The sequence below is a fragment of the Astyanax mexicanus genome, chromosome 16 (genome assembly GCF_023375975.1).
Source record: "Astyanax mexicanus isolate ESR-SI-001 chromosome 16, AstMex3_surface, whole genome shotgun sequence".
NCBI classification, from domain to species: domain Eukaryota; kingdom Metazoa; phylum Chordata; class Actinopteri; order Characiformes; family Acestrorhamphidae; genus Astyanax; species Astyanax mexicanus.
Genome location: NC_064423.1, coordinates 35,560,000 through 35,584,721, shown reverse-complemented (window position 1 = coordinate 35,584,721; position 24,722 = coordinate 35,560,000). Strand labels below are relative to the sequence as shown.

Sequence of the window (24,722 nt, the reverse complement as noted above, 5' to 3'; positions counted from 1 at the left end):
CAGGGCAGACAAATACACAACCGCCCTGTGACCCCCAGTCCCCCCGTCCTAGTCCCCCCCGCCCCAGGCGTGCTTACAGGGAACAATGTCAGGAAGACGTGTCGGCCACTGATGTGCTCTAATGAGAGAAATGCCTACCTTAAAGACTGACCCATTACTCAGCCTCTCACAGCTCACAGCTCTGAGATCAGCCGCTCCTCCCCGGATCCTCAACCAGCTAATTGGCTGGTAACTGTTGCGCGGTGTGTGTGTGTGTGTGTGTGCTCTCATGCATATGTGTGTTACCACACTGCAGAGCTTTCACACTAGCTGACTAATAAATGAATATGTAGAGTGCACACATGCACGTCATGCAATAGCATGAGTGTAATAACTGATAGTTAATCTACTGTTCTATTAGACACAAGAATCACCAGCATAATCTGTTGGATTTCAGCACAGCACTGCCTCTTTTTTATCTTTTATTGTTTAAAATAAGTGCTTTAAAGAGCCTGCCTTAAAATTCCTGGACCCAAAAAAGTTTTCACACTAAAAAAAAAAGCAATCAAACCATGGTTCCATTGGTCAAGCTACCATTAATTAGACCAACTTTTTTGGTTCTTTGGTCCAGACCATGATCCAGAGCACCTCGCACCTACTGTTTTGGTTCGAACCAGTTTGAAAGGTCAGAGGGTCCGGATCAAACTAGTTCAGTGTGAAAGCCCCTTTGAGAGAACTTTCTTTAGCCCTATCCAGATGGAATTTTTTCTTTAATGGGGGTCCTCTGTGATTTTATTCCTGTCCGGAACGACCATGTACGTGTTTTTATCAGACATCCTCTGCGAAAATTACAGAATAATTTACCTACTGCTTTTAGCTGAACTCTGTGGTCCTCCGGTAATTTTAGTCCTGTCTGCACTCACATCTCATCTCATCACCTCATGTTTAATAAAATAGCCAGTTGTCCACTGCTACGGACCGTAATTACTCACAACAGCGAGTGGAAATGGAGGAGCTACTGAATGCAGTTTTAGCACTGAGTAGCAGTGTGAAATAAATTTTGTACAGATAGGGCTTTTGTCTGCATTTGATTTGGTTTGTTTTTGCACTGGAAAAAAAACAAGTGCATCACAACAAACCATGTGACAATATTCTCTTTGCTGATTGGCCAGGCTTGTCTGAGGTGGAGGAAGAAAGTGAATACAGAAAGAAAGTCTTGTCCTCTGGACTACTGTATATTTTTAAACAGTTTGACATAGAGCAGCAGCAGAGATGGCATTATTACGTATTATTTTATAGTGATTATATGAGTACATTTCCAGCTTAAACCACACATGTAGAATGCAGTATTAAAAGTTTAGCTGATTGTGATCACTCCAGAGTTTGTTTGCGACCAAACTGAGACCCCCTCTTCTTAAGAATCTTATTCAGTAGTTTTGGACTGTATCTGTGGGCGCCTATATTCACACTGTATTCACACCTGCTCAAACAAATCACACCAAGGATAAAAATGAACCAGAATCCTTTTTAAATGGATTAAAAAGTGCAGGTGTGAAAACACCCTTAGGCTTGTAAAGGGGTTTTCAAACCTGTAGTAATGAAATAATGAAGAGCAACCTGTGTTCCAGAACAGTGCATATAGTTGTGTAGTGTAAAACTGCTTTAGCACTGAATAACTAAATGTACACTTCTAAACGTACTGTTTTCCCGCAGATGTACGTGCAGTAAGTGGATTTGCAGCATAGCATGGATCAGCATTAGTTAACAGTTGTAGTAATGATCCGGGTAATAAATCAGGTTAAACTGTACCTGAACAGCCTTTTAGCTCAAACATGAGGAGTATATATCAAGTCTGGGCAGATTATGTTTTCATCACAAACGAACCAATCCAAAGTTTGTTTAGGACCAGACCAAAGCCACCTCCTCTTGCTGGTCACTGTGCGGTTGTTTTGGTTCACACCGAATGTATTTACTGTGTTTAAATCTGCCAAAATGAGCCACGTGAGTCTGTTTTTAACCAGCACAAATACTGCTGGTTTGAAAACACCCTAATTCTATCTTTAGAACGTGTTAAAGTAAGTCATTGTGAGTTAGACCATTTAGATTAATGCTGTAAATGTAAAATATGAACATGTTTGAGATGCACAGAAGGTGAAACGAGGGTGAGAAAAGGAAAACGAAAGAATAGACCACAGACCACCATTCTGCTCACACCATGCAATTACAGGGTATGCTAAGTTGTCAACACACGCTGAAACAAGCCAGTGCGCCTCCCCCTCCCCTCCCTAACCCCCCCCCCCCTCCCTTTTGTTTCTTGGGCTGAATAGCAGATAAAGCAGGGTAACTGAGCTCAGGCTATTAATATGATCATGTAGGAGGTGGTTTAGCGCCACAAGGGGCTATTTTGATAGTTCTTGGCCACTTGCAGCCAGCAGCATGTTCCTGCCGTTCTCAGGGCCTGGTGGTTGGCTGGTGGTGTTCGGCAGAGCTGCCACTGAGCCCGCCACATGCCAGAGCCTGCTCAGCATGCCCATCCAGCTCATACCTGCCCCCAAACACCTGACCCCGCCCCTATACCATAACTAAACTGTGTGCACTGTGCAAGTCTGGAGCTGTCTCAGGCCTGCTAGTGCTTTCTGGGTAAATACCAGCCCAGTGCTAATAGAGATACAAGTGTTCATCTGCCATTGATTCACTTACATTACTGACTTCTTGCATTTGTTTTTAATCTGACAGTATGATCATGCCAAAAAGCTGCTAAGTGGTGAAAAAAAGCACAGAAAATATAATTAATGAGGTAGAAAACTACAGATCTCATTCCATAGTTTTTCTATTCATTTTTAAATGTCTAGTTGTGGTCTCTAGTATATTGAGCTGTTTTTTGGGGGAAAAAAGTGCTCCGATGATCCGGTATGAGGCTGCTTTAGTCCCGTGGAGGACTCACCTGGAGCAACAACACCTCCACTCTGGTCAGGAAGGCACATCAGCGGCTCTACTTCCTCAGGAGGCTGAGACGAGCTGGACTAGGGAGCGCAGTCCTCACCTCCTTCTACAGATGTGTGGTGGAGAGCGTCGTGTGCTCCAGCATCAACGTGTGGCATGGAAGCTGCTCTGCTGCAGACAGGAAAGCTCTGCAGAGGGTGGGGAAGGCTGCACAGAGGATTGTTGGAGTCAGCTTCCCCAGCACCATGGACATCTACACCTCCAGATGCAGGAAGAGGGCCACCTGCATCAGGAAGGATCCCACCCACCCAGCACATGCACTTTTTGTCCCGCTTCCCTCAGGACGGAGGCTGCGGAGCATCAAGTGCAAAACAACCAGACTGAGAAACAGCTTCATTCCGGAAGCTGTAAGACTCTTAAACTCCACTTAACAACACACTGCACTGACACACAAGGACAATTACTGCACAAACACGGTCACTTTACCCGCACTGAGACACTTTATTTTCTACTGCTCTAATTCATTTCATGCTGCTATAGCACATTTGCACTCTGGACTTGTTGTTGCAACCTGTCTACTCTTTCTATTTATTTCATTTGGGGTATTTATCTTTAACTATTTTGTATATTCTATTTTTATTGTATTCCTTTATTGTACTTTTATCTATATATCTATTTAATAACAGCTCCTGGGTGTAAACTGGATCGTGAGATCACAATTTCGTTCCACCTCATGTACCACATAAGATGCGAATGACAATAAAATCTCCTTGAATCCTTGAATCCTTGAATCCTTGAGTGGGCGTTGAGAAACGATAGGATTTCGGCTCTTGCTCACGAATAATTATACATGCAAACATATCGCCTTTGATTGGCTAACACCACTGTGACACAATAAGACGGGCAACAGTTAGAAACCTTTTAAAATAAATATGTTTTTACACTAATAACAGTTTTTTGCAATGTCATGTTACTTTACAACATGTCTAAAGCCCTGCTAAATACAATTCAGCCACTTACCTAGTCTTTGAGTCTCTGTAAAACGCAAAATCCACCGGAGATCCTATGTTAACCTATGTAAACACACTGAGTAGTCCAGGTCCAGAAAGTAAAAATCCACCCACAGAGCTGTTCTGAAAAATACACCTACCTATCTCGATTCGCTGGTGGTGATCCATAGACAAATTCTAACTGTTTGTTCCTTAGCTCTAAATTACTGGGTAAAGCATATAACACTGTTATTTGCACAAATAACCAATATTTCAAACTGATATTTGCTGGTGTGTTCATTACTTACTGATTATTTATTTATTTGTATTAGTTTTAATAGATATGTTGTTTTATTTAACCTGTTAATAAAAAAAAACAGGGAGTTAAAGCTGAGACCAGTCTATGTTAAAAACAGTTGGTTGAAAGCTAAAGTGTTCGTCAAATAAATGTTACATTTGTTTCTAAAGTTATCAAGGTGTCTAGTCTCTCTGTAAGATATAAATGTGTATATTGGTATTGGCAGATGTACAGCTCTGGAAAAAAAAATTAAGAGACCACTTCATTTTCTGAATTAGTGAAATGAACATTGTTGTTTTATTCTATAAACTACGGACATTTCTAACAAATTCCTAATAAAGATATTGACATTTAGATCATTTATTTGCAGAAAATGAGAAATAAAGAAGATGCAGAGCTTTCAGACCTAAAATAATTAGAATAAAACACGTTCATATTCATAAAGTACAGAAATCAATATTTGGTGGAATTACCCTGATTTTTAATCACTTTTTTTAGGCATCTTGGCATGTTCTCCTCCACCAGTCTTACACACTGCTTTTGGATCACTTTATGCTTTACACTCCTGGTGCAAAAATTCAAGCAGTTCAGCTTGTTGGTTTGATGGCTTGTGATCATCGGTCTTCCTTTTGATTATATTCCAGAGGTTTTTAATTTGGTAAAATCAAAGAAATTCATCATTTTTAAGTGGTCTTTTGTTTTGTTTTTCCCCCCAGAGCTGTATACATCTGTAATATCGAATATTGACCTCGGCCCAGAAGCCCCACATCAGTGCAGCCCTAATGAAAACCCTTTGAGAAGCTTAAAGTAATCTAGGATCTTGATTTATTGTGTCGAACTTTAATATCAGGAAGTCCAACAGCATTATAGGAGATTACATACCTTTGTCCATATTGTACACCAATAATACACATGCACACAAATACACACACAAACACAGGCGCTCGCACACTGCTTAGAGTTTGCTCAGTTTGTCTACAGGCCTCTCTGTGGATTACTCGGTGAGGATATGGACTACAGAGACAGACGAGGGAAGGAGGAGAGTTGCACCGTTATTGCTCACAGAAAATATTTCAAAGGAAAAACTGACACTGATTGTTCACTGCTGTGGAATAAATCTGCATTAGAGAGCATTATTTAATAGAAAGCCTATCACTCTCTGCCCCTCAGTGCAGGCCCTGTTCTGCTCTGCTTGTGTTTGTTTTCATTGTGAGCTGGTCTTGGCTGTAGTGCAGCTGTAATGATGGGCTGCTGTCTGTGCTCCGGTGTTGGTGGAGACTTGCTGTGAGCGAGTGGTGGGTGGGGCTTTTGAGCCTAAATTAGAGACATTTATCAGGTAAGGAAGTAAAGTAGGCAGGCTGGAGGAAGAGCTGTGAGTAATGACCTGCTCTTAATATTTATGTGTAGAATATGATCTTGTGGCCTCCAGAGAGGACACCGATCTGATACCCAATCTCGGCATCAGGCAGGATCGGTATCAGTGTTTTGGCAGAGAATATTAAGCTGAATCATAATCAATACTGTTAACATCAACAGTGAAAGACTGTATCTACAGTGCTAATTAGCTCTGCTGTTCTAATAGTTACTGTACTGGGCTGGGTGATTTACTCTCAGGAGGTGTATCTGGTTAGTGTTCTGATACTTACTGTACTGGGTGGAGTGATGGTCTTTCGAGAGGGATATCCAGTTAGTGTTCTGATACTATTGTACTGGGTGGAGTGATGGTCTTTCAAGAGGGATATCCGGTTAAAGCTAAAAATACTGGCAAGATGGTGGCACAAGCCACCAAAAAATATATATATTTTTCTTGTTACATATATGATAATCATTATATTACCGCAGTTCTATGTGTATTTTTAATGTTTAATGGCCATTCTCTTCATAACCAAGGGTCATTCTAATTATTAGCGGTGACATTCTTATTTTACCTTTTCCTATTGTAACTCTGTTCCAAGAATACAGGTTAGACTCAAAAACATGGGGTAGGGGTACAAAAAATTTAATTGTATTGAGCTTTGTTGTACTGGGCTGAGTAATGTTCTTTTGAGAGGGCTATCCAGTTAGTGTTCTGAAACTCACTGTACTGGGCTGAGAGATGGACTCACGAGAGGGGAATTTGGTTAGTGTTCTGATACTTACAGTACTGGGCTGAGTGATAAACTCTTGAGAGGGGTTTCTGGTTAGTGTTCTGATACTCACTGTACCAAGCTGAAAGTCTGACTTTTGAGAGAGGTTTCCAGTTAGTGTTTTAAAACTCACTGTACTGAGCTAAGAAATGGACTCATGAGAGGGGAATCCAGTTAGTGTTTGATACTCACTGTACTGAACTGAGTGATGAACTCTTGAGAGGGGAATCTAGCTAGTGTTCTGATACTCACTGTACAAGGCTGATTGATGGACTCATGAGAGGAGTATCCAGATAATGTTTCATGTTCACTGTATACTTTGAGCCAAGTATAATAGACTCTCGCTTCCATGGAATGTATGGAAAATGATGCACAGAATCCATACTTACATGCAGTTATTGGGTAAAACCATTTAGCATATTTCTACATTAGATTTAATGAGGTTTTGCAGCGTGTACAAGCATTACTAATGGTTGATTTTGAAACTGCACACAACATATTTTTAAAGACATGATTTGGATAAGACATAAAACACGATATTTGAATCAGAAAACGGAGGATCAGTTGATAATCTAGGTTTCTTTACTCATAACTGCAATGAAAAAGTAGTATGCTAGTGCTATCGCTAGTGCCCTTCCTTACTTTTTCTCTAAATTCTGACTCTTCTGACTCTTCTAACTTCAGGGCCTCGGGGCAAATTCTGGTCAGCAGTATGTTACGTTAGAAGAGAATCTTTTTTTTTGTGTGTGTAGTTTTTTTTTATTGTGCACAAATAAATTCATGCATTATGAATTTTTCGTGAGCTTTGGGTGAAATACGTTACATCAACTTGTGCTTCTGTCTCTGATACTGTTCCTGTTTCATCCCGAGCCGAGCGCGAGAGCAGTGCGCTGTGCTCTGGCCTCTTATTACTGCGCCGCCACCTCTCTCATCCTCGCCAGCTAGTTTTACGTCGTCATGGAAACGTGTTTGTTGCGAGTTGCGATATATTCTTTTTTTCTCGCTCTCGTGGGACCGAGGCTCGCAGATCGCTGATCCTGTTGTAAGCGAGGTCTTCCTCTGTGCTGCACGCTGGAGCTTCACATCGGTATGAAGTACAGAAGTGTACTTACCCACAGCTTTATACAGCGTGGGCTATACTCCAACCTTATATCTGCTACCTGCTCTTATGATCTGTCTAACACACACACACACACACACACACACACATATATATATATATATATATATATATATATATATATATATATATACACTACGCAAACACACACACAGTACTCTGGCTGCAGCATTCTCAATAAGCTAACAAGAGGCTTGAACACCATAGATTTTATAATACTGCTGCTTATTTGCTTTTTTATTAAGCTTTAAGTGGGTTAAGCCTTGCTCATATTGCTGATCTAGTGAAGAAACACGGGTCTGTTAGACACCTCAGATCTGTGAGGGCTGACCTGTTAACAGTATTTTATTTATATTTTGTTTAATTGTATATTTTCACCTTTTTTTTTTAAACTAAAATTGTCCATTGCAAACTTAGGAAAAACAAGCAAACCTAACAGAATCTGCAGTATGTTTGTTTAAGAGTGTGTGGTGTGTAGTGGCCCTAAAATAATATCCCTTTTTTTGCAATAATGATATTCGTGGCAATATTAAAAAGGGGAATTGATTAAAAAAAAAAAAAACTAATAAAAAAAAAAAAGCTAGACCATAAAAATCATAAAAATCTCCGAAAATGTTAATATTATAAAAAAAACAATTGGTAATTTGACAGTGTGGGCAGTGTGCCAAGTCCTGCTGGAAAACGAAATCTGCATTTCTATAAAAGTTGTCAGTAGCAGAGGGAAGCATGAAGTGCTGTAAAATTTTGTGGGAAAACAAAACTGCACTGACTTTAGACTTGATAATAAAACACAGTGGATCAACACCAGCAGATGACAGACATGTCTCTCCAAACCATCACTGATTGGTGGAAACTTCACACTAGACCTCAAGCAGTTTGGACTGTGTGTCTCTCCACTCTTCCTCCAGACTCTGCTCCCTTGATTTACAAATTAATTGTAACATTTACTGATGATCAGTGATGGTTTGGAGAAACATGTCATCTGCTGGTGTTGGTCTGTGTTATATCTGTGTTGTGGAGATGTGGATTTCATTTTCCAGCAGGACTTGGCACTGAGTTTTGGATTTTAATTGGCTGTAAGATCCCTTTGTGTGTAAAACATCTATATAATATTAGTTTCACATTTTGTATTGAATTACTAAAATAAAGTACCTTTTCAATGATATTCCAATTTTTTTAAGATGCACTAATAATATACAGTGTAACAGAATCAGGAACCTCAGTTCAGCATTGATTCTGATTTCAGGTGTGAATAAAAATGGTCTTCGTCAGTTACAGTGAAAGCAGGATCTTTTTGTAGTTTGTGTTTGTTTTAATAAAAACTATTCTTTCAAAAGTCTTTCTTTTCAGTGCAGTGTGTCTCCAGAATGTTCTGATCTTTTTTTTTTTTTTTTTCTCTTTCTGTCTTCTATCAGTTTTTGTTTATGTAAAGCTAGTGTTTGAATAGCCGCTGTGTAAGAAAGGTGCTGTTCAGAATAAAAACCTGCCTTTCCTTGCTGTTCCTTGTCTCTTTACGGATTTCTCCGTATCTCACCGTGGGTTCACGTGCCTCTCGAAGCCGTTCTGACGCTGCTTGATCTTTTCCCGTGTTTCTTCTTTGTGCTGCTGAATGTGTGTGTGAGTGTTGGCCTACATGCTCGCGGAAGCTCTGAGTTCCTTTACCAACAAAGAACCGCTGGGACAACAGGCTGGCACACTGCCTAGGTTACAGAGTCTACAAAAGCAACCCCTGACCGGAGCCATACAATCTCCTCTTCCTCTGGAGGAAGCGTTCCCAGTAGACCTAATTAATCACCATTCCACCCCGTCATTCCAACCAGCCTTCAGGCAGAGAGCTCAAAACTTTTACACTTATATTTCTGTCATAATTAACGCGTCCCCGCCGAAGAACGGTGCCTTCCTTTCTTCTCTCCAGCCAAAGACTTCTTCCCCCCGAATGCTGGAACGTGCCCGTGGCGTAACGCAGCACTTCAATGGATTCTGCACTCTCACTGAACTTTAGATTAAATTCTCTCTCTCTGCATTTCTGCTGCAGATTAAGTTAATATGTTCTTAAATTCTGAGATTATTTGTCAGATGAATTACTCACTGTCAACACCGCACATTAGTGAATTAAGTTTTCCCTTTTTAAATCGCACTGATGAATCCCAGCAGATCAACCCCAGAACTGATGACGGGTGACTGCAGCAGGGCCTTTAAGGTTAATGGGGGTCGTCTGAGTCTATGGATTTGTCCTTGTCATGCTGTATCTCCTTATAAATCACTGATAAATCACTCTCCAGCTCGGTTAATGACTTCACCCTGTGAAATATAGAGTAGCACAAAGAGAAAAGGTGAAATATGTTTAAGTGAGTCCAAGAGTGGAAACCCTCAGGTGCAGTTATTCATTTATTTTACATTAACACAGACAGAATTGTATTATTATTACTATGTTGTAATGGTGTGTCTTATTATTCATATTAATTCATATTAAAACTTTTGGAGCAACGAAAATAATCAATATTGTGATAATCGTGATATTTTATCTTGAAAGGAGTCTATTTTATGCTGGTTTTGCTATTTGCTGTGAAGCTTTAGGGTTTTTTTTTGTATTATTATTTATTTCTGCACTTACACAGTATTTTTAAGTTCAGTTTTGATTTTATACAAAATCAGACTTCTGGTAAGTTACTGTTACATACAAATTAGTTTACAGTTTATTTTTTTTTTTCAATACTCCTAAACTTATTTTTAAACTAAAACATTTAACATGTATTTGCAGTTTAAATATTCATTTTTTTGTATGTTTTTTTGTCATATCGACAAAAATATTGGAGTGTAAGAGTTTTAGTTTTGTTAGTATTTTAGTAAGTTCTACTTTAGTATTTTAGTAATTAGTAAGTTCTTCTTTGATGTATATTTTATATCGCCCCTGAGAAATTATTGCAATAAACATTATTTTAATTTTAGGACTATTAAGTGCCGCTAACAATGATTACAGAATAGCAAGACAAAGCAATTAACCCTTTTAAAGACAAAAAATAATAATTAATCATAGATTTGGGAAGTATATTAATTTATTTTTTCAGCTACTGCCGTCCACATAGTTATTAAAGCATTGGCTGACTTAAACACTGTTCACTGTTATATACAGCTCTGAAATACAAATAACATTTAAAACCTCTAGAATATAATTAAGAGGGAGATGAATGAATAACAAGAACAAACAAGATTTCAGCTTCCATCTTAGCCATCTTTTGGCATCAAAACTTCACAGTTTTGGGAGTAAATGTGGATTACTGTCCACTCTTTTATATAAAGGCTGTTTTTTTTTGTTTTTTTTTTGTTTTTGTTTGTTTGTTTGTTTGTTTTTTTCTCAAGCAGGTGGACAAATGTTAGCGTTTAGCTGTTTATTCTATCTACCATATTTTATGTAGTAGTGAGCTACTATAGAGTGTGCCTGTGTGTGTGGGGGGGGGGGGGCTCTGTGTATGTGTGTTTATTCTAAAGTTTGCTCATTTTATGGTTAAAAATACAATGTAATGCTATATAGTGCAATTCTTACAGTCGTTCACTGTATTCTTGCCAATACACAGCCGTACTGCTGCAAATATTGTACGATAAGTTGATAACATAATTATTGTGACAGGCCTGGTCGTAGCTGTCCTTCGGCTCTGTCTGAGCTGGGTTTTTTTATGAAGGTTACTTGAAAAAAAAAAAATTCTGTAGTGATTTCAGTTCAGATGAAGGTCAGTTTTGCCCTTTACGTTTTTTCGATTGACTGTTTTTTTTTTCTTCAGTTGAGCAGTTAGTAAACAGACACTAAATACGTAAATAGCTGTAAGGGTATAAATCAGCTTAGCGCCACTCCCCGACATTTACATGTTTAATTACTCAGCTGTGTTACTATTTGCAGGGCCGTTGCATATTTCAGACGTGCTCCGCGGCTGGCCTACGCAGCAGAACGGTGACAGTGATTTAATTGCAGCACGTTTGCACTGTAAATGCTCGATGTCACGGTCAGCGCCTTTCTTCTCTTCCTGCGGATATTTTTGAGCGGCCTATTGCGTGCAGTCAGTGCCGGGGGACGGTGTGGCTCGGTTCTCCTCGGGTTTGTGGCGGTATTGCTGCCTAGAAAGCGTTATCTGGCTCCCTTTAGACTAGAGGGAATAGAATAAGAATTAATGAAATCACACAGCCAGCTTCATGCATGAGAGGGAATTATTTTTGCGCCGGTTGGAGGGCACATAACCCTTTACATTCTGAAATTACATTTTATCCAGTCTGCCTAGCAGGACTCAGGGGTGCTCAGCCTGACTGAGCCCATTTCTGAAGAAGCACAGGAGGCACATAGCGATGCATTCTTTCTACAGGAAGTAGGGGATTTAGAAAAATGTATATATTGTTTATTTATTGTGTCAGTGTTTTCAAAAACAGTATCGATATTTAATTATTAGTTCTATTGTTCTATGTTATTGAGGCCTGTCACAATAACTAATTGTTTGTGGACAATATATTGCTCCAGAAATTATTGCAATAATCAATTTTGTAATTTTAAGACCATAAGGTGCCACTAACAATGATAATATCTACTGCAGTCCACATATTGTTCGTGTCATTGACTGGAAAAATACTGTTCACTGATCTATACAGCTCTGGGAAAAAAAAAATAATTAAAAAACCTCTGTAATGTAATTGAGAGGAAGATGGATGATCACAAGCCATCAAACCAAACTGACCTGCTTGAATTTATGCACCAGGAGTACAGGCATAAAGTTATCCAAAAGCAGTGTGTAAGACTGGTGGAGGAGAACACGCCACAATGCATGAAAACTGTGATTAAAAACACCAAATATTGATTTCTGAACTCTTAAAACTTTATGAACTGTTTAGCCTCACTCACAAGATAACACCTCACAACTTACCCACATACAGGTGTGGGTGTCCCCAAACGAATCTGTACCCTGATACAACACTTCATGATCAATTTCCAGACATAATTGTATCCCATGAAACAGTTGCCATGGCAGGGTACTTGCTTCACATTTTATATACATTATGGGTGGGCAATATTATATTGTGTACAATATATCGTGACACAGAAATATCATGATATTAAAAATCCATATCGTGATAATAGGGCTGTTCTGTCTTAAAAGTAGTCTATTATTCACTGTGAAGCTTTAAGTGTATTTATTGTATAATTGTTTTAGTTTGCAGTTTATATGCATGCACTAAATATTCTGCAATATTATTTGCTGCATTATATTATTTTATGCTATATTATTTATTTTGCCACATTATGATTATTCTGTTATACTATTATACTATATTCCAGAAATGAATTATTTTAGTTTTCCTATATCGCCAAGTATATCGTTATCGCAAAAATACCCTGAAATATCGTGATATTATTTTAGAGCCATATCGCCCACCCCTAATATACATATATTTATATATAAGCGACACTAGTAAAGATGCCTACATCGAAGTAAGTAGTGTCACCATATTTCCCTTCTAATGGGGAAGCTGGGAGGAAAAACCTAAGTAAACAAAACTGTAATTCTAATCTACACAGATTTCTCTCATGAAAACTGTTTGGGTGAGTAAAGTGCTTTAGTTTATTAAAAGTAAGCCTAGATTTTCAGTGTTTTTTTTTAGGGTGAGTTTTCAGTGAACATTCCATCACTAAGGCTGGGTGCAGCAGCATTAGTATTAGTCGCTAACCACAGCACTAGCGAGACGTGAATGCAGCCTGCGTGTTCCAGTAACCCAGTGTACTATCAGTTAGTAGCTTGTTTGAACACGGCAACATACATGCCTTAGTTAGTTTTGTTTAAAAAAACAAAACCATTCCTCTGGGCCATAGCATTCCATTTGTACTATATCAACTGTAACCCATTTCTTTTTATTTGTACACTCTGACAACATCTCATTGGGTTTGACCTTTCTGTTTGAAGGTCTGCCGTGACCTTTCCCGTTCCGATAGCGCGGGACACTCTCTGTTTTGGATAGAGGAAGCGGATATAATAGTATATCTCTAACCGCACACCACAAAAGCACTTGGCTAAAAGGAATCCCATTCTTTTGGACCCTGGAGGCCCGATACCTCAACATCAAACACATCGGAGGTAATGCATCCACATACTTCAGGCAGGAGACAAAAGAGACGCTGGCATGCCCAAAATGGCCATATTCACTATCGCCTGTATCGCAGGAGCCACCGCGGGCTTCTGATTACAATTCAGGTGCGTATCCCATAAGGCCGTGCTGCAGCAGCCAGAGGTTTCTTAAAGGCTAGGGTTTGTTCGAGTCGAGCACTTGATACCCTGCACAATGGAGGGCTGGAGGAGGCGATGGAGGGCAGATAGGCAGCATGAGGAAGTGGTATTATGGACAGACGGCGAGGAACAGCAGTGTAGAGGAGAGCGCGGTGGGGAAAGTGAGATCGCGGCAGGTCAGACACGGAGCACGGGCAGAATCAAAGACGGCTCTGTTGGGTCCTGGATGCTGGGCGGGGTGTGCTCGCTCTTCGGGTCAGCTCTGCATAAACACTGTTGCTTCCAGTGCAGCTGGAAGATCAAAAAAATCATTGAAAAGTTTATTTACTTTATTTCAGTAATTCAGTTTAAAATGTGAAACTCATATATTATATAGATGTATTAAACACAGTTATCTATTTTAGGTGTTTTTTTTTCTTTAATTGTTGATAATTATGGCTTACAGCAAATGAAAACTCAAAAATCAGTGTCTCAGAAAATTATAGTATTATAGAAGACCAATTGGTACTTTTGGCAGTGTTCCAAGTCCTGTTGGAAAATGAAATCCACATCTCCATAAAATTCCACTGCACTGACTGGTGGAAACTTCTCACTAGACCTCAAGCAGTTTGGACTGTGTGTCTCTCTACTCTTCCTCCAGACTCTGCTCCCTTGATTTACAAATAAAATGTAAAATTTACTGATGATCAGTGATGGTTTGTAGAGACATGTCATCTGCTGGTGTTGATCCACTGTGTTTTATTATCAAGTCTAAAGTCAGTGCAGTTTTTTTTTCCCGGAAAATCTTACAGCACTTTAAGCTTTCCTCAGCTGACAACTGTTATGGAGATGCAGATTTCATTTTTCAGCAGGACTTGGTACACTGCCCACACTGCCAAAAGTACCAATTGGTCTTATGTAATATTCAAATTGTCTGAGACACTGATTTTTGGGTTTTCATTAGCTTAAAATAGATCACTCTGTGTGTCATTCATATATATAATATATAAGTTTCACATTTTGAACTGAATTACTGAAATAAAGTAACTTTGCAATGATATTCTAATTTTTTTGAGATGCACTAGTAGATCTGTATGTACTGTAAAGAGTCATTTTCTATTGGAAATAGAACGTCCAGGGACGTAACACGCAGTGTGTGTGTGCATTTGCACTTCTGTGTCAGCAAACTTGAAGTATCAGAGGTGTACACAAACATTTGGACATATAGTTTATTTTTAATATTCTCAGCAGACCCACACAAATGAATAAATGTGCTTATTGTTGTTGTTGTTTCCACACAGACCTTCTAAAATGAAGAAATACAGTAAATATTTAATTCTCTAAAAGGCCCCAGAGCATGATGCAGGTTTGTTGTGACAGTAGCCATTACTGCTTCACTCCAACAAACAGCTCCGGCAGTGAGAGGAGTCACTGTGATTAAAGCTTTTACAGACTCGTGGTTTAGGACACATTTGGTTTTTAGCTCTGGATGTGTTTCTGTTTTGTAAATTGTCCATTTAAACAAGCTGCACTCCTCTGGCCTCGTTTATGAAGCGATTATATACACAGATCTGGTCTTAAAACATCTGTATGTGAAAGTATATGCTTTAATTTAATCTTTATTTTACCCCTTAGATCCTGCATTTAAGCACACACTTCATTACAGTTACATTTACTATCAGTTTCATAGGCCCCAAAATAGATCCCTGGCGGAGCCCACAAGATATGCTAAACCAAATGACTACCAGCTCATTCACTATAGATTCTGCATTAGGATTAAGAACTGTAGAATAATCCTAGGGATTGAGGAGATAACCTGGGGGTCCATTAAGAAACAATATTTTTTTTCTATGAAATCTTACTTTTAGAACAAAAAAGAGACTACTTAAAATAAAAAAAAAAAAAAAAAAAAAAAAAAAAAATGTGTGTGTGATTAGTTTATTACAACAGAGACGACATGTTCTAGACTTAATACGTCTTTATGTAATCAGTAAACACAGCGCTGTGGAGTTTATAAATAAATACATGTTAAAGTTAGCAGAACTTACTGTATTGTCATTTAGCTAAGATGCACAACATAAAGCCATTGTTTATGCCTTTATTATTGATTAATGCCCTATATTTAATAATTACAAGAAATCCTAAGTCAACTTAATGTATAAAATTATTAATTATTAAATTATTACTTGTGGTATTTATGTCTATTTTGTGTTTTATTTATTTCTATTTGTGTTTGCAATGTGCAACTGTATGTTGCACATTTACTAACTGGTCATTATTAAGTGAAATTTCTTATTTTATGAAATCTCTTATTTTATGTTTTATCCGATTACTCGATAAATTAAGCACTTTATTGGGTGTATGCAGTTATACATTTTCCATGATATAAATCCCTGGAACACATTTAGTACACACAACCATATTAGAGCGTAACTGTACTATTATTTGTATTGAACTGTCACATGCTAAAACTTTGTCCGAACCTGAGAAATAAAAGATTTGCATTGTCCTATTTTCTACATCCCATGTTGAAGATCATGCTAGATGAGCAATTGGCAATGAATCCACAGGCAGACCTTTTCATGAGATTGTGGAAGAACTACTAAGAAATCGTTGTTTGTGATTAATCTCGTATAAAGCTTGCTTCCACCTCTTCAGTGCTACTTCCTTTACTCAGTCCTGACAGGTGGATGATGTGTGTGCAGGTAATCACGTATAGAGCAGTGTGTAACAGTGTGTCTCTCTCTTTCTCTCCTTCTGTCCCCCCACAGAGACCCCACTGAAAGGAGACGACAATCAGGAAGACAGATCGTTCGCTGACTCCTCCCTCTTCAACCACTGGGGTCAGGAGCTGAGTCCCGAGAGCCGGCGCGTGGCCCTCAAGCTGTTCCAGTACTACGGCTACAACGGCTACCTCAGCGACCGGCTGTCCATGGACCGACCCATCCCGGACTACAGGCCTGAAGGGTGAGGCAGCTGTTTGGCTGGAGAGCGTGATGAGGCTCTCACATGATTTGCTACTTAAATCTTCAGTGGAGTTAGACTTTCAGTGCACTCCAGCTGATTGACTTTTGAAGTGTTTTGATTAGGGCGCTTCAGAACGCTGGAGAACGCTGTTTCAGCTGTTTCTCAAACTCTCCAATATCTTCTTCTTTCATGGTTTTGGTAATTAACGCTGCTTTATCAGCTCTGATAAGTCCTTAGTCTTCAAATGAGCCTCTAACCAATCACTGAATGCTTTATTATGTATTGTGTAGGGATGCCCTAGTTTTCTTGCTCTCGATATGATTCCAATTAACAAAATGCTGAGTATCCGCCAAGGCTAGGGCTGTGTATTGGTGATACGATACGGATCACGATTCAGTATGTTGTGATATCTATTGCAAAACTGAAAGCAAGGCATTTTAATGCATTTCCTAATATTATAACATATGCAAAACACATTTTTTGCTTGCTTTTGGACTTCCAGTTGCGTCTCAACTGTCCCTATAGAAACTTCAACCACAGAAAACAAAAACCTATCCATCTATTTTCTGTGAATCAGCTGAAAGAGCTTCTATGAGCCGTTTGGATGAATCCCTTATTATGATGTCACAATAAGGAAACCTGCATCACCACCCTCAGAGCCACACCCACTAGATCAGATAAAGAAACATCAGTTTGGTCATTTTGTTTGAGAACCTAGTACACAGCTGAATATACCAACAGACTTTGTCTGAGGGAGTGATCTATACCTACTGTCTGTGGCAAGTCACCAGAAGAGGGAGAAGCAAGTACATTGAAATAATGTGTGGCCAGCAACAGCTTAATTGCATACAAGTGAAACCACTTTATGACATTATATATGTCGTTTTTTTATTTTTTATATTCCTCCCTGTTCTTCAATGATCAGGACCCCATTTGACCAGCATGACGCACAACTTACACATCACCACCAATACCCCCCCACCCCCACCCCACAGCAGTGCTGAGAATGACCCACCATAATAACCCAAATAATACCCGCTCTGTGGTAGTCCTGTGGTGGTCCTTATATCAAAGAAAATCAATACATTTCTCTTAATCATTTGTTAATTATATCCAAGGTAAAATGTTTAATTTATGGTGATATTGATTTGAGATTAAATCCCTCAGCTCTGGGCTAAATCCACTTGGATTAGTATTCTTGAGAAACAGATCCTTTAATTGAGCCCTTCTGATGAATTACCATATATCAGCCATTTCTACCTTTTGGGAGAAATTTGTGTTCTTTATTATCCTATGTTATTTAATTTTAAGTGCCATAGCATAGTTTGTTTACCGTCAATATTACCACTTGGGTACCACTTTAAAATAAGGCTCCTTTATATATGGTTTATAAATAACTTTATTTGATATTTATAATAATGCTCATGAGTTAAAATAGAAAGAAAAGTCAGTTTAGTAATGTAATATGTTTTTTATAATTAAATTACAAAAAGTTATTCACAGAAATGTTAAAAATGACTATGCAGCATATATAATAACCCTTTTTCAGTAAACAGTAAACTTTAGGATATAATATTTAGTACATGACAGGCCACTGCTGGACTTACTATTTGTGTTGTAACTGCTTATAAATGGTTTATAACCCAACAACTCCTTCATAATGTGTTTATAAACCCTTTGAAGTGGTGCCACCACTAATTTACTATTCATTTGCTTTTTACTTACTATCAACCTATGTGCAATATCACTGGTCATTCACACATACTGGAGAAATTGTTTCCTCTAATCTTAGTTTTTCTAGCTTTATATGTTTTAGTATTTTTTATTAAAATAAAAATATTATATTATAATTCAATTGATTTCAAATATTTTTTGCTTATTTCTTCACGTCTTCTGTTTGATCCTCTGTGCTGCTGTTTATGTTGCAAATTTCCCCACAGTGGAATTATTAAATCTTACCTTATCTTCGCTATTTAACAATTGTATACATTGTAGATTAAAGTCATTCAAACTATACAGAAAACATATACATTTATTTAGTAAAGGAAAAAACAAGCAAACCAGAATATGTTTTATATTTTAGATTCTTCAAAGTAGCACCTCTTGCTTAAATGACAACTTCACACATCTTGTCTGGATTTTCTCAGTCAGCTTTATGAGGTAGAGTCACCTGGAATTCAGGCTTTCAGTTAACAGCTGTGCTGAACTCATCAAGAGTTAATTTCTTGAATTTCTTGTCTCTTAATTAAGTGTTTGAGAGCATCAGTTGTAAAGTAGTGAAGAGGTAGAGTTACAGGTATACAGTGAATAGTGAATATTTGAGTAATGTTCGAATCCAGGTTATGAGAAGCAAGAACTACTCAATTAAGTGAATAAAACATAATTTTAAGAAATGAAGGACAGTCAATCCGAAACATTTCAAGAACTTTGAAAATATCCTCAAGTGCAGTCACTGCAAAGACCATCAAAAATGTAATGATGGAACTGGCTCTCATTAGGACTTCACCAGGAAAAGAAGAGCAAGAGTTTCCTCTGTTGTACAGGATTTACCAGCCTCAGAAACCGCAAGTTAACTTCACCCCTAAATACTTGTGTATCCATGTTTGTGCTTATTTCACAGCACCAATTTAAAAGCTTTTATTTTTCAGTGTTTTAAACCTGAATATAAGCCTATATGCACTGAAGTAAATGACATGTTGTGGATAAGTGCAACACAAGTGTGTCAATCAGAATTCTCTTAAGAATTTTACTTACACTGTTTACACTGAGTGTCGTACCTTTATTCTTTATCTCACTAACACCAACTCTGTTTTGACAAGCGCAGAAAGCGCTCTTAGTTTATAGAGGAAAAGCACGGTTCTCTAACCTGTAATTACCCACCGTGTCTTCTGTGCACAGAGACTTGCTTTATTTGTTCTTCTGAATGGAGTAAAATCCAGCGAATGTCACAACGATCTGCTCACAGATCTCACGAGCACTTTGAACAACCCCGGAAAAAACCCTCCCACATCGATCCAGTTTCAGTAGCTTATTATACACTCAAGTCTGTAACCCTGTCAGAACGTCAGCTCAGCCGGCACTAGCCCGCTCGTCTGTCAGAGACATCAAAATGTTGACTGAAATAACACTGGGGAAAAAACGGGAAGCGTTTTCTATCGGAGCGCTGACATTCTAAAAAAACGCTTCTGATTTCTTCACAGCTCCTGATCTCTGATTTCCCTCTCGTTCTGCAGGTGTAAGAACATCTCCTACCCATCCAACCTCCCCCAGGTCAGCATCGTGTTCATCTTCGTGAACGAGGCGCTCTCAGTCATCCTGCGCTCCATCCACTCAGCCATGCACACGACTCCCAGCCACCTCCTCAAAGAGATCATACTGGTGGACGACAACAGCAACAGCGGTGAGTAGTGGTGCTGGACGGTAGGGGTGGGCGATATGGCTCTAAAATAATATCACGATATTTCATAGTACTTTCACGATAACGATACTTTTGGGATATGACAAAACACTCAATTAGAAAAAAATATTTAGAATTTTATTATTGCACGCAATATGATATGGCTAACTGAGATATTAAAAAATAATAATTTTATCAGATTTGTAACAGAAGTCAATAATCCAGAATGTTATGATACTAGTAATGCACTCCAAATATTTCCATATATCCAGGATTAAAGTAAAATAAATGATACTGGACAGATATAATCTGTCTCTAGTAGATATATAATGGAAAATGAGAACAGTGTGAATTTTTTTTTTGTTGCTAAAAACGGCTAAAAAGTAGAACCCTGATGTGATACTTAGGGGCAGGTGATGTCACGTTATTTAATTTTATTTATAAAAGTTTTTTGACGATATTATCCCGTACAATATGATATGGCACACCCCTACTGGACGGTATGACCAAAAATGTATATCACAGTATTTTTATTATTATTATTTATTTACATTTTTTGGGGGGGGAGGATGACTGGGCTTTTATATAGGTTTGTGAGTTACTTTACTGTTAGGAGTCCATATAATATAATATAATGTAATATAATATAAAAACACTTTAAATCAAGGCTTTAATTGCTATTTGGTTTACTTTGTCCCACAAAATTACACAATATATCGTCGCTGTCCAATGAAAAACACTTATCTCCAAAACAGCAACTTTACAGGAGAGAGAAAAAACCTTTTAAACTTTCAGTGGAAGTCAATGTAAAAAGAGTTTATTTTAGGTAACTTTGAAGAGTTTCTTTTTCTATTGGTCCGTTCATCAAGAAATTTTGGCACACTGTAAGGGACAGTTTGACTGTTCAAATTATGTAGTAAACTAAAAATCGATAAAAATTGAGTGTTTTTCATTGGACAGCAGCGATATGGCCCTGCACTTTTAACCACCAGAAATAACTTTCATAGAGTTACAAATAGAGCTGGGTGATATGGCCAAAAAAAAATCCCTACTAAAATCCAACTACAGATGAAAAAGTAATGGTTAAAAACAAGTTTTTATTTATTTTGTTTTCACTTAAATTTCCCATTTTTGGTTAAAGTAAAACCAGAAACAAGCCAAAAAAAACAATTGTAAACAATGACAACATCCAGTAACTTTTAGAAAGCTTTATCCAGCATAGTTTAGTTACTGACACAATGCACCCTCAAACTTAAAAAAAAAAAAAATAAATAAACACTCCCAAAAAACAAATAGAAATAAATAAAATGGTGTCCTTTTTGATAAAACTGACAAAATAAAAAACAAGTACAATTTAATATGCTAGTAAGTAAAGACCTTTTCCCTTTGGGCTTGACTTGCAAAACAAAGCTTTTGAGTAAATGCCAGTGTTATATAAAAATAAGATTTTTCTTCTCCTCTGAATATGCAAAAAAAAAATCAAACTGTAGAGCCCACAGAACCTGGTACACAGTTGGAAGTGCAGGAGGGGAGGGGCTTAACTCACTCTGAACTACGGGAGCCCACAGGGGAGCGTTGGTGGTGGAAATTTTAAATAAAATTAGATAAAATCGATTAATTACCCAGCTCTAGTTATTATATGAAAGAACTGTTGAAAAAAAAATCTAAAATACTTCATTTTCTGGAAGTCCTTCTTATGAAGAAACTGATTTAAGTCTGTGATGCTCACGTCACAAACATGTCAACGCCATAAAATAGCAAATATGTTGCTGATATGTCACAAAACACAAACCAACAAACACTATACAAAGAAATCAGACTTCATTAGCAGAAAAACAGCTGAAGGATATAAACAATATTCATTAAAAAGAGAGAGACCAACAACTTTAACACGGCTTACTTTTTAAATACTTCCATAAAAACTATAAATGGCCCTAAAATACTCAATGATTAAGCTCATTCAGACAGCTGTTTTACTGTCCGTAAGCATTTATAATTATTACATTGCGTGAACAAACGAGACCGATGTCCTTGTTTCTGTTCTTGACACAGACATTAACAGCAGCAGCAGCAGCAGCAGCAGCACTGGGAAATCTCATTATTAAAATAGGAGAGCAGAGAAAATGGAAGAAATTGGGTGATTATGGCTTTACAAAGGTATCTGTGTTATTATTTTTTTTTTTACTAAAATAGCAAATATATAAATAAAAAACATTTTAGTTACAGAATTGGTTGGTTCAGGGTTTGTACGGTCATGAAAAACCTGGAAAATTCATGATAAGTTTTGGAAAAATAAAAATACCCAGAAAGATTTGGAAAAGTCATGGAAATGTTGGTCTACAAATCTTTTGTGTTTCAGTTTATTGATGGAGAAAATCTTTTTTGAGTTAATTCAGTAATTTAGCCCTACGCAATGGAGCTCTCAGGATCTGACATACATTTTATTATTGAAGATTGCAGGTCAGATTCATTTTAGGCCTAATTTAATCAATTTAAATTATAGTTTTAGTTTATTTTTGGTTTTATTGTCCATGTCTGCACTTTTAAAAATCGTACGGTTATGAAGTGTTATGATGTGTTTTGAAGGCATGGAAAAGTCATGAAAAAATCATGAAAAGTTATTGGTTAAAAAGTATATAAACCCTGTTGGTGAGTCATCCATTGAAAAATGCCTTTTAGGAAAGCCAGAGTGCTTCTCTTGTGCTTCCTGTTCTGTGTAATTTCCTAAAACACTGGCTGGAATAAATACAGAGTAAATCATTAGGAGAAACCTGTACAGCCCGTCTGCCACCCCCCAAGTCCCACTCTTACCCCATGCTATGCTTATAGTCTTAATAATTACCCCCTGTATGTCTTACCTGCTTTTTTCCTTTAATCTGACTCTTTAATGTGCTTAATTAGAGGCTGTGCGCGTCTGATTAAAGCGATAGGTGTAAGAATACTAATTAGCAGTAAAAGTGGAAATATTTGGCTGAGAGGATTATGCCTGAGAGAGGTGGTGCTGAGCTCTGAGGCGTCTCCACAGCGCTCGGCCGATTCCGCTTTATTGTGGCGGGCAGGCTGGCTGGCGCACGTGCCGCGGGCTGCTAATGGAGAGGGAGCTGTTTAGTCTCCTCACTCGCCGTAAGCAGCTGATCACTTCTGCAAGTGGGTCAGCCAGAACATATGGCGCTCCCGCCGAGAGATGGCAACGAGAGAGATCCACTGAACACAGAGCTCCAGCCTGATTCACCTCTCCTCACACACATCGGCCTCGTCCCGTGAACCCACCGCTAATCCCTGGAGTTCTCTACTGGGGAAAAGAAAGTGAAAATTAAAAATTACAATCAATTATGAGGAATTACGATCATATTCAGAATAACAGTATAGCGTCTATTTTCATACACAAGGCCCACCAGATTATAAGGCGCATTATGCGACACTAGTAAGGAACAAGGGTGTCTCCGTGTTTTAATTGTAATTCAGTTGGTCTCGCCGCTCAAACAAGCGCTGGATGTTAATCTACACAGATTTCTCTTCTAAAAACAGTTTATTTGGGTGATTTTAAAGTGCTTAATAATAATATAAAAAAGGGCAGTTGAGGCTTAGCGACTGTATTTCATCCGTTGTTGTCTTGATTTTTTTTGTCTTGTACTTTATGTATTCTGGGTTAGTAACTCAATAAGTAACTCAATAAGTACTTCTTTATTACTTAACCTCCTAACTTGGTAGTTCTACCTCTAGAGGAATAAAATGCTGCCATCTTTCCTACTGCCAACTTCAGCTGTATGCATCACGGTGTAGTGGATAGTGTTGTTGCCTCCGACAAAGAATGTAATTTATATTTTATTTTGAACATTAATATACAGCTCTGGAAAAATTAAGAGACCACTTCAGTTTCTAAATCAGTTTCTCTGATTTTGCTATTTATAGGTTTATGTTTGAGTAAAATGAACATTGTTGCAGAGCTTTCAGATCTCAAATAATGCAAGGAAAACAAGTTCATATTCATAAAGTTTTAAGAGTTCAGAAATCAACATTTGGTGGAATAACCCTGGTTTTCAATCACAGTTTTAATGCATCTTGGCATGATCTCCTCCTCCAGTCTTACACACTGCTTTTGGATAACTTTATGCCGCTCCTGCAAAAAATTCAAGCAGTTCAGCTTGGTTTGATGGCTTGTGATCATCCATCTTCCTCTTGATTATATTCCAGAGGTTTTCAATTTGGTAAAATCAAAGAAACTCTACATTTTTAAGCGGTCTCTTATTTTATTTATTTTTTTGTTCTAGAGCTGTATATACAGTAGTTAATCAGTCCAAAATCATTTCAAACATCATTATGACAATACTGCAATAAATTTAAGCTAGAGACAGAAAGCTACAGTATATATTTTTATTTTATAAAAAACTATGGTGTGATAATGCTTAATAAACAGGTTATTTAAATAGATGGTCCATTTTACTAACTTTACTTACTAAATAAAATGTCGTGTTTTAATCATGCTTGGGCTCATAATGACTTATAATGAGAGGTTATGGGGCAGACCCTGGGTCAGGCTTGGACAGAATGTGCCTAGGCCAATCTAAACTCCAACAAAACAGAACAGTTTTTCTCAGAGTTCCGTTGTTTTAAAGTTTTCTGTAAATTGCTAAGAGTAGTCTTTATCTGGAAACACATCCCTG

The 24,722-nt window shown here is 37.9% G+C and overlaps 1 protein-coding gene across 1 annotated transcript in view; it reads left to right on the top strand.

Moving 5' to 3' along the window:
• Positions 1-24,722, top strand: part of galnt18b (UDP-N-acetyl-alpha-D-galactosamine:polypeptide N-acetylgalactosaminyltransferase 18b) — a 158,845-nt gene that overhangs the window by 62,549 nt on the left and 71,574 nt on the right. Inside the window, exons 2-3 of the mRNA XM_007254660.4 lie at positions 16,466-16,661; positions 19,895-20,061. Coding sequence (XP_007254722.3) covers positions 16,466-16,661; positions 19,895-20,061 — 363 coding nt within the window. The remainder of the gene's footprint in view (positions 1-16,465; positions 16,662-19,894; positions 20,062-24,722) is intronic.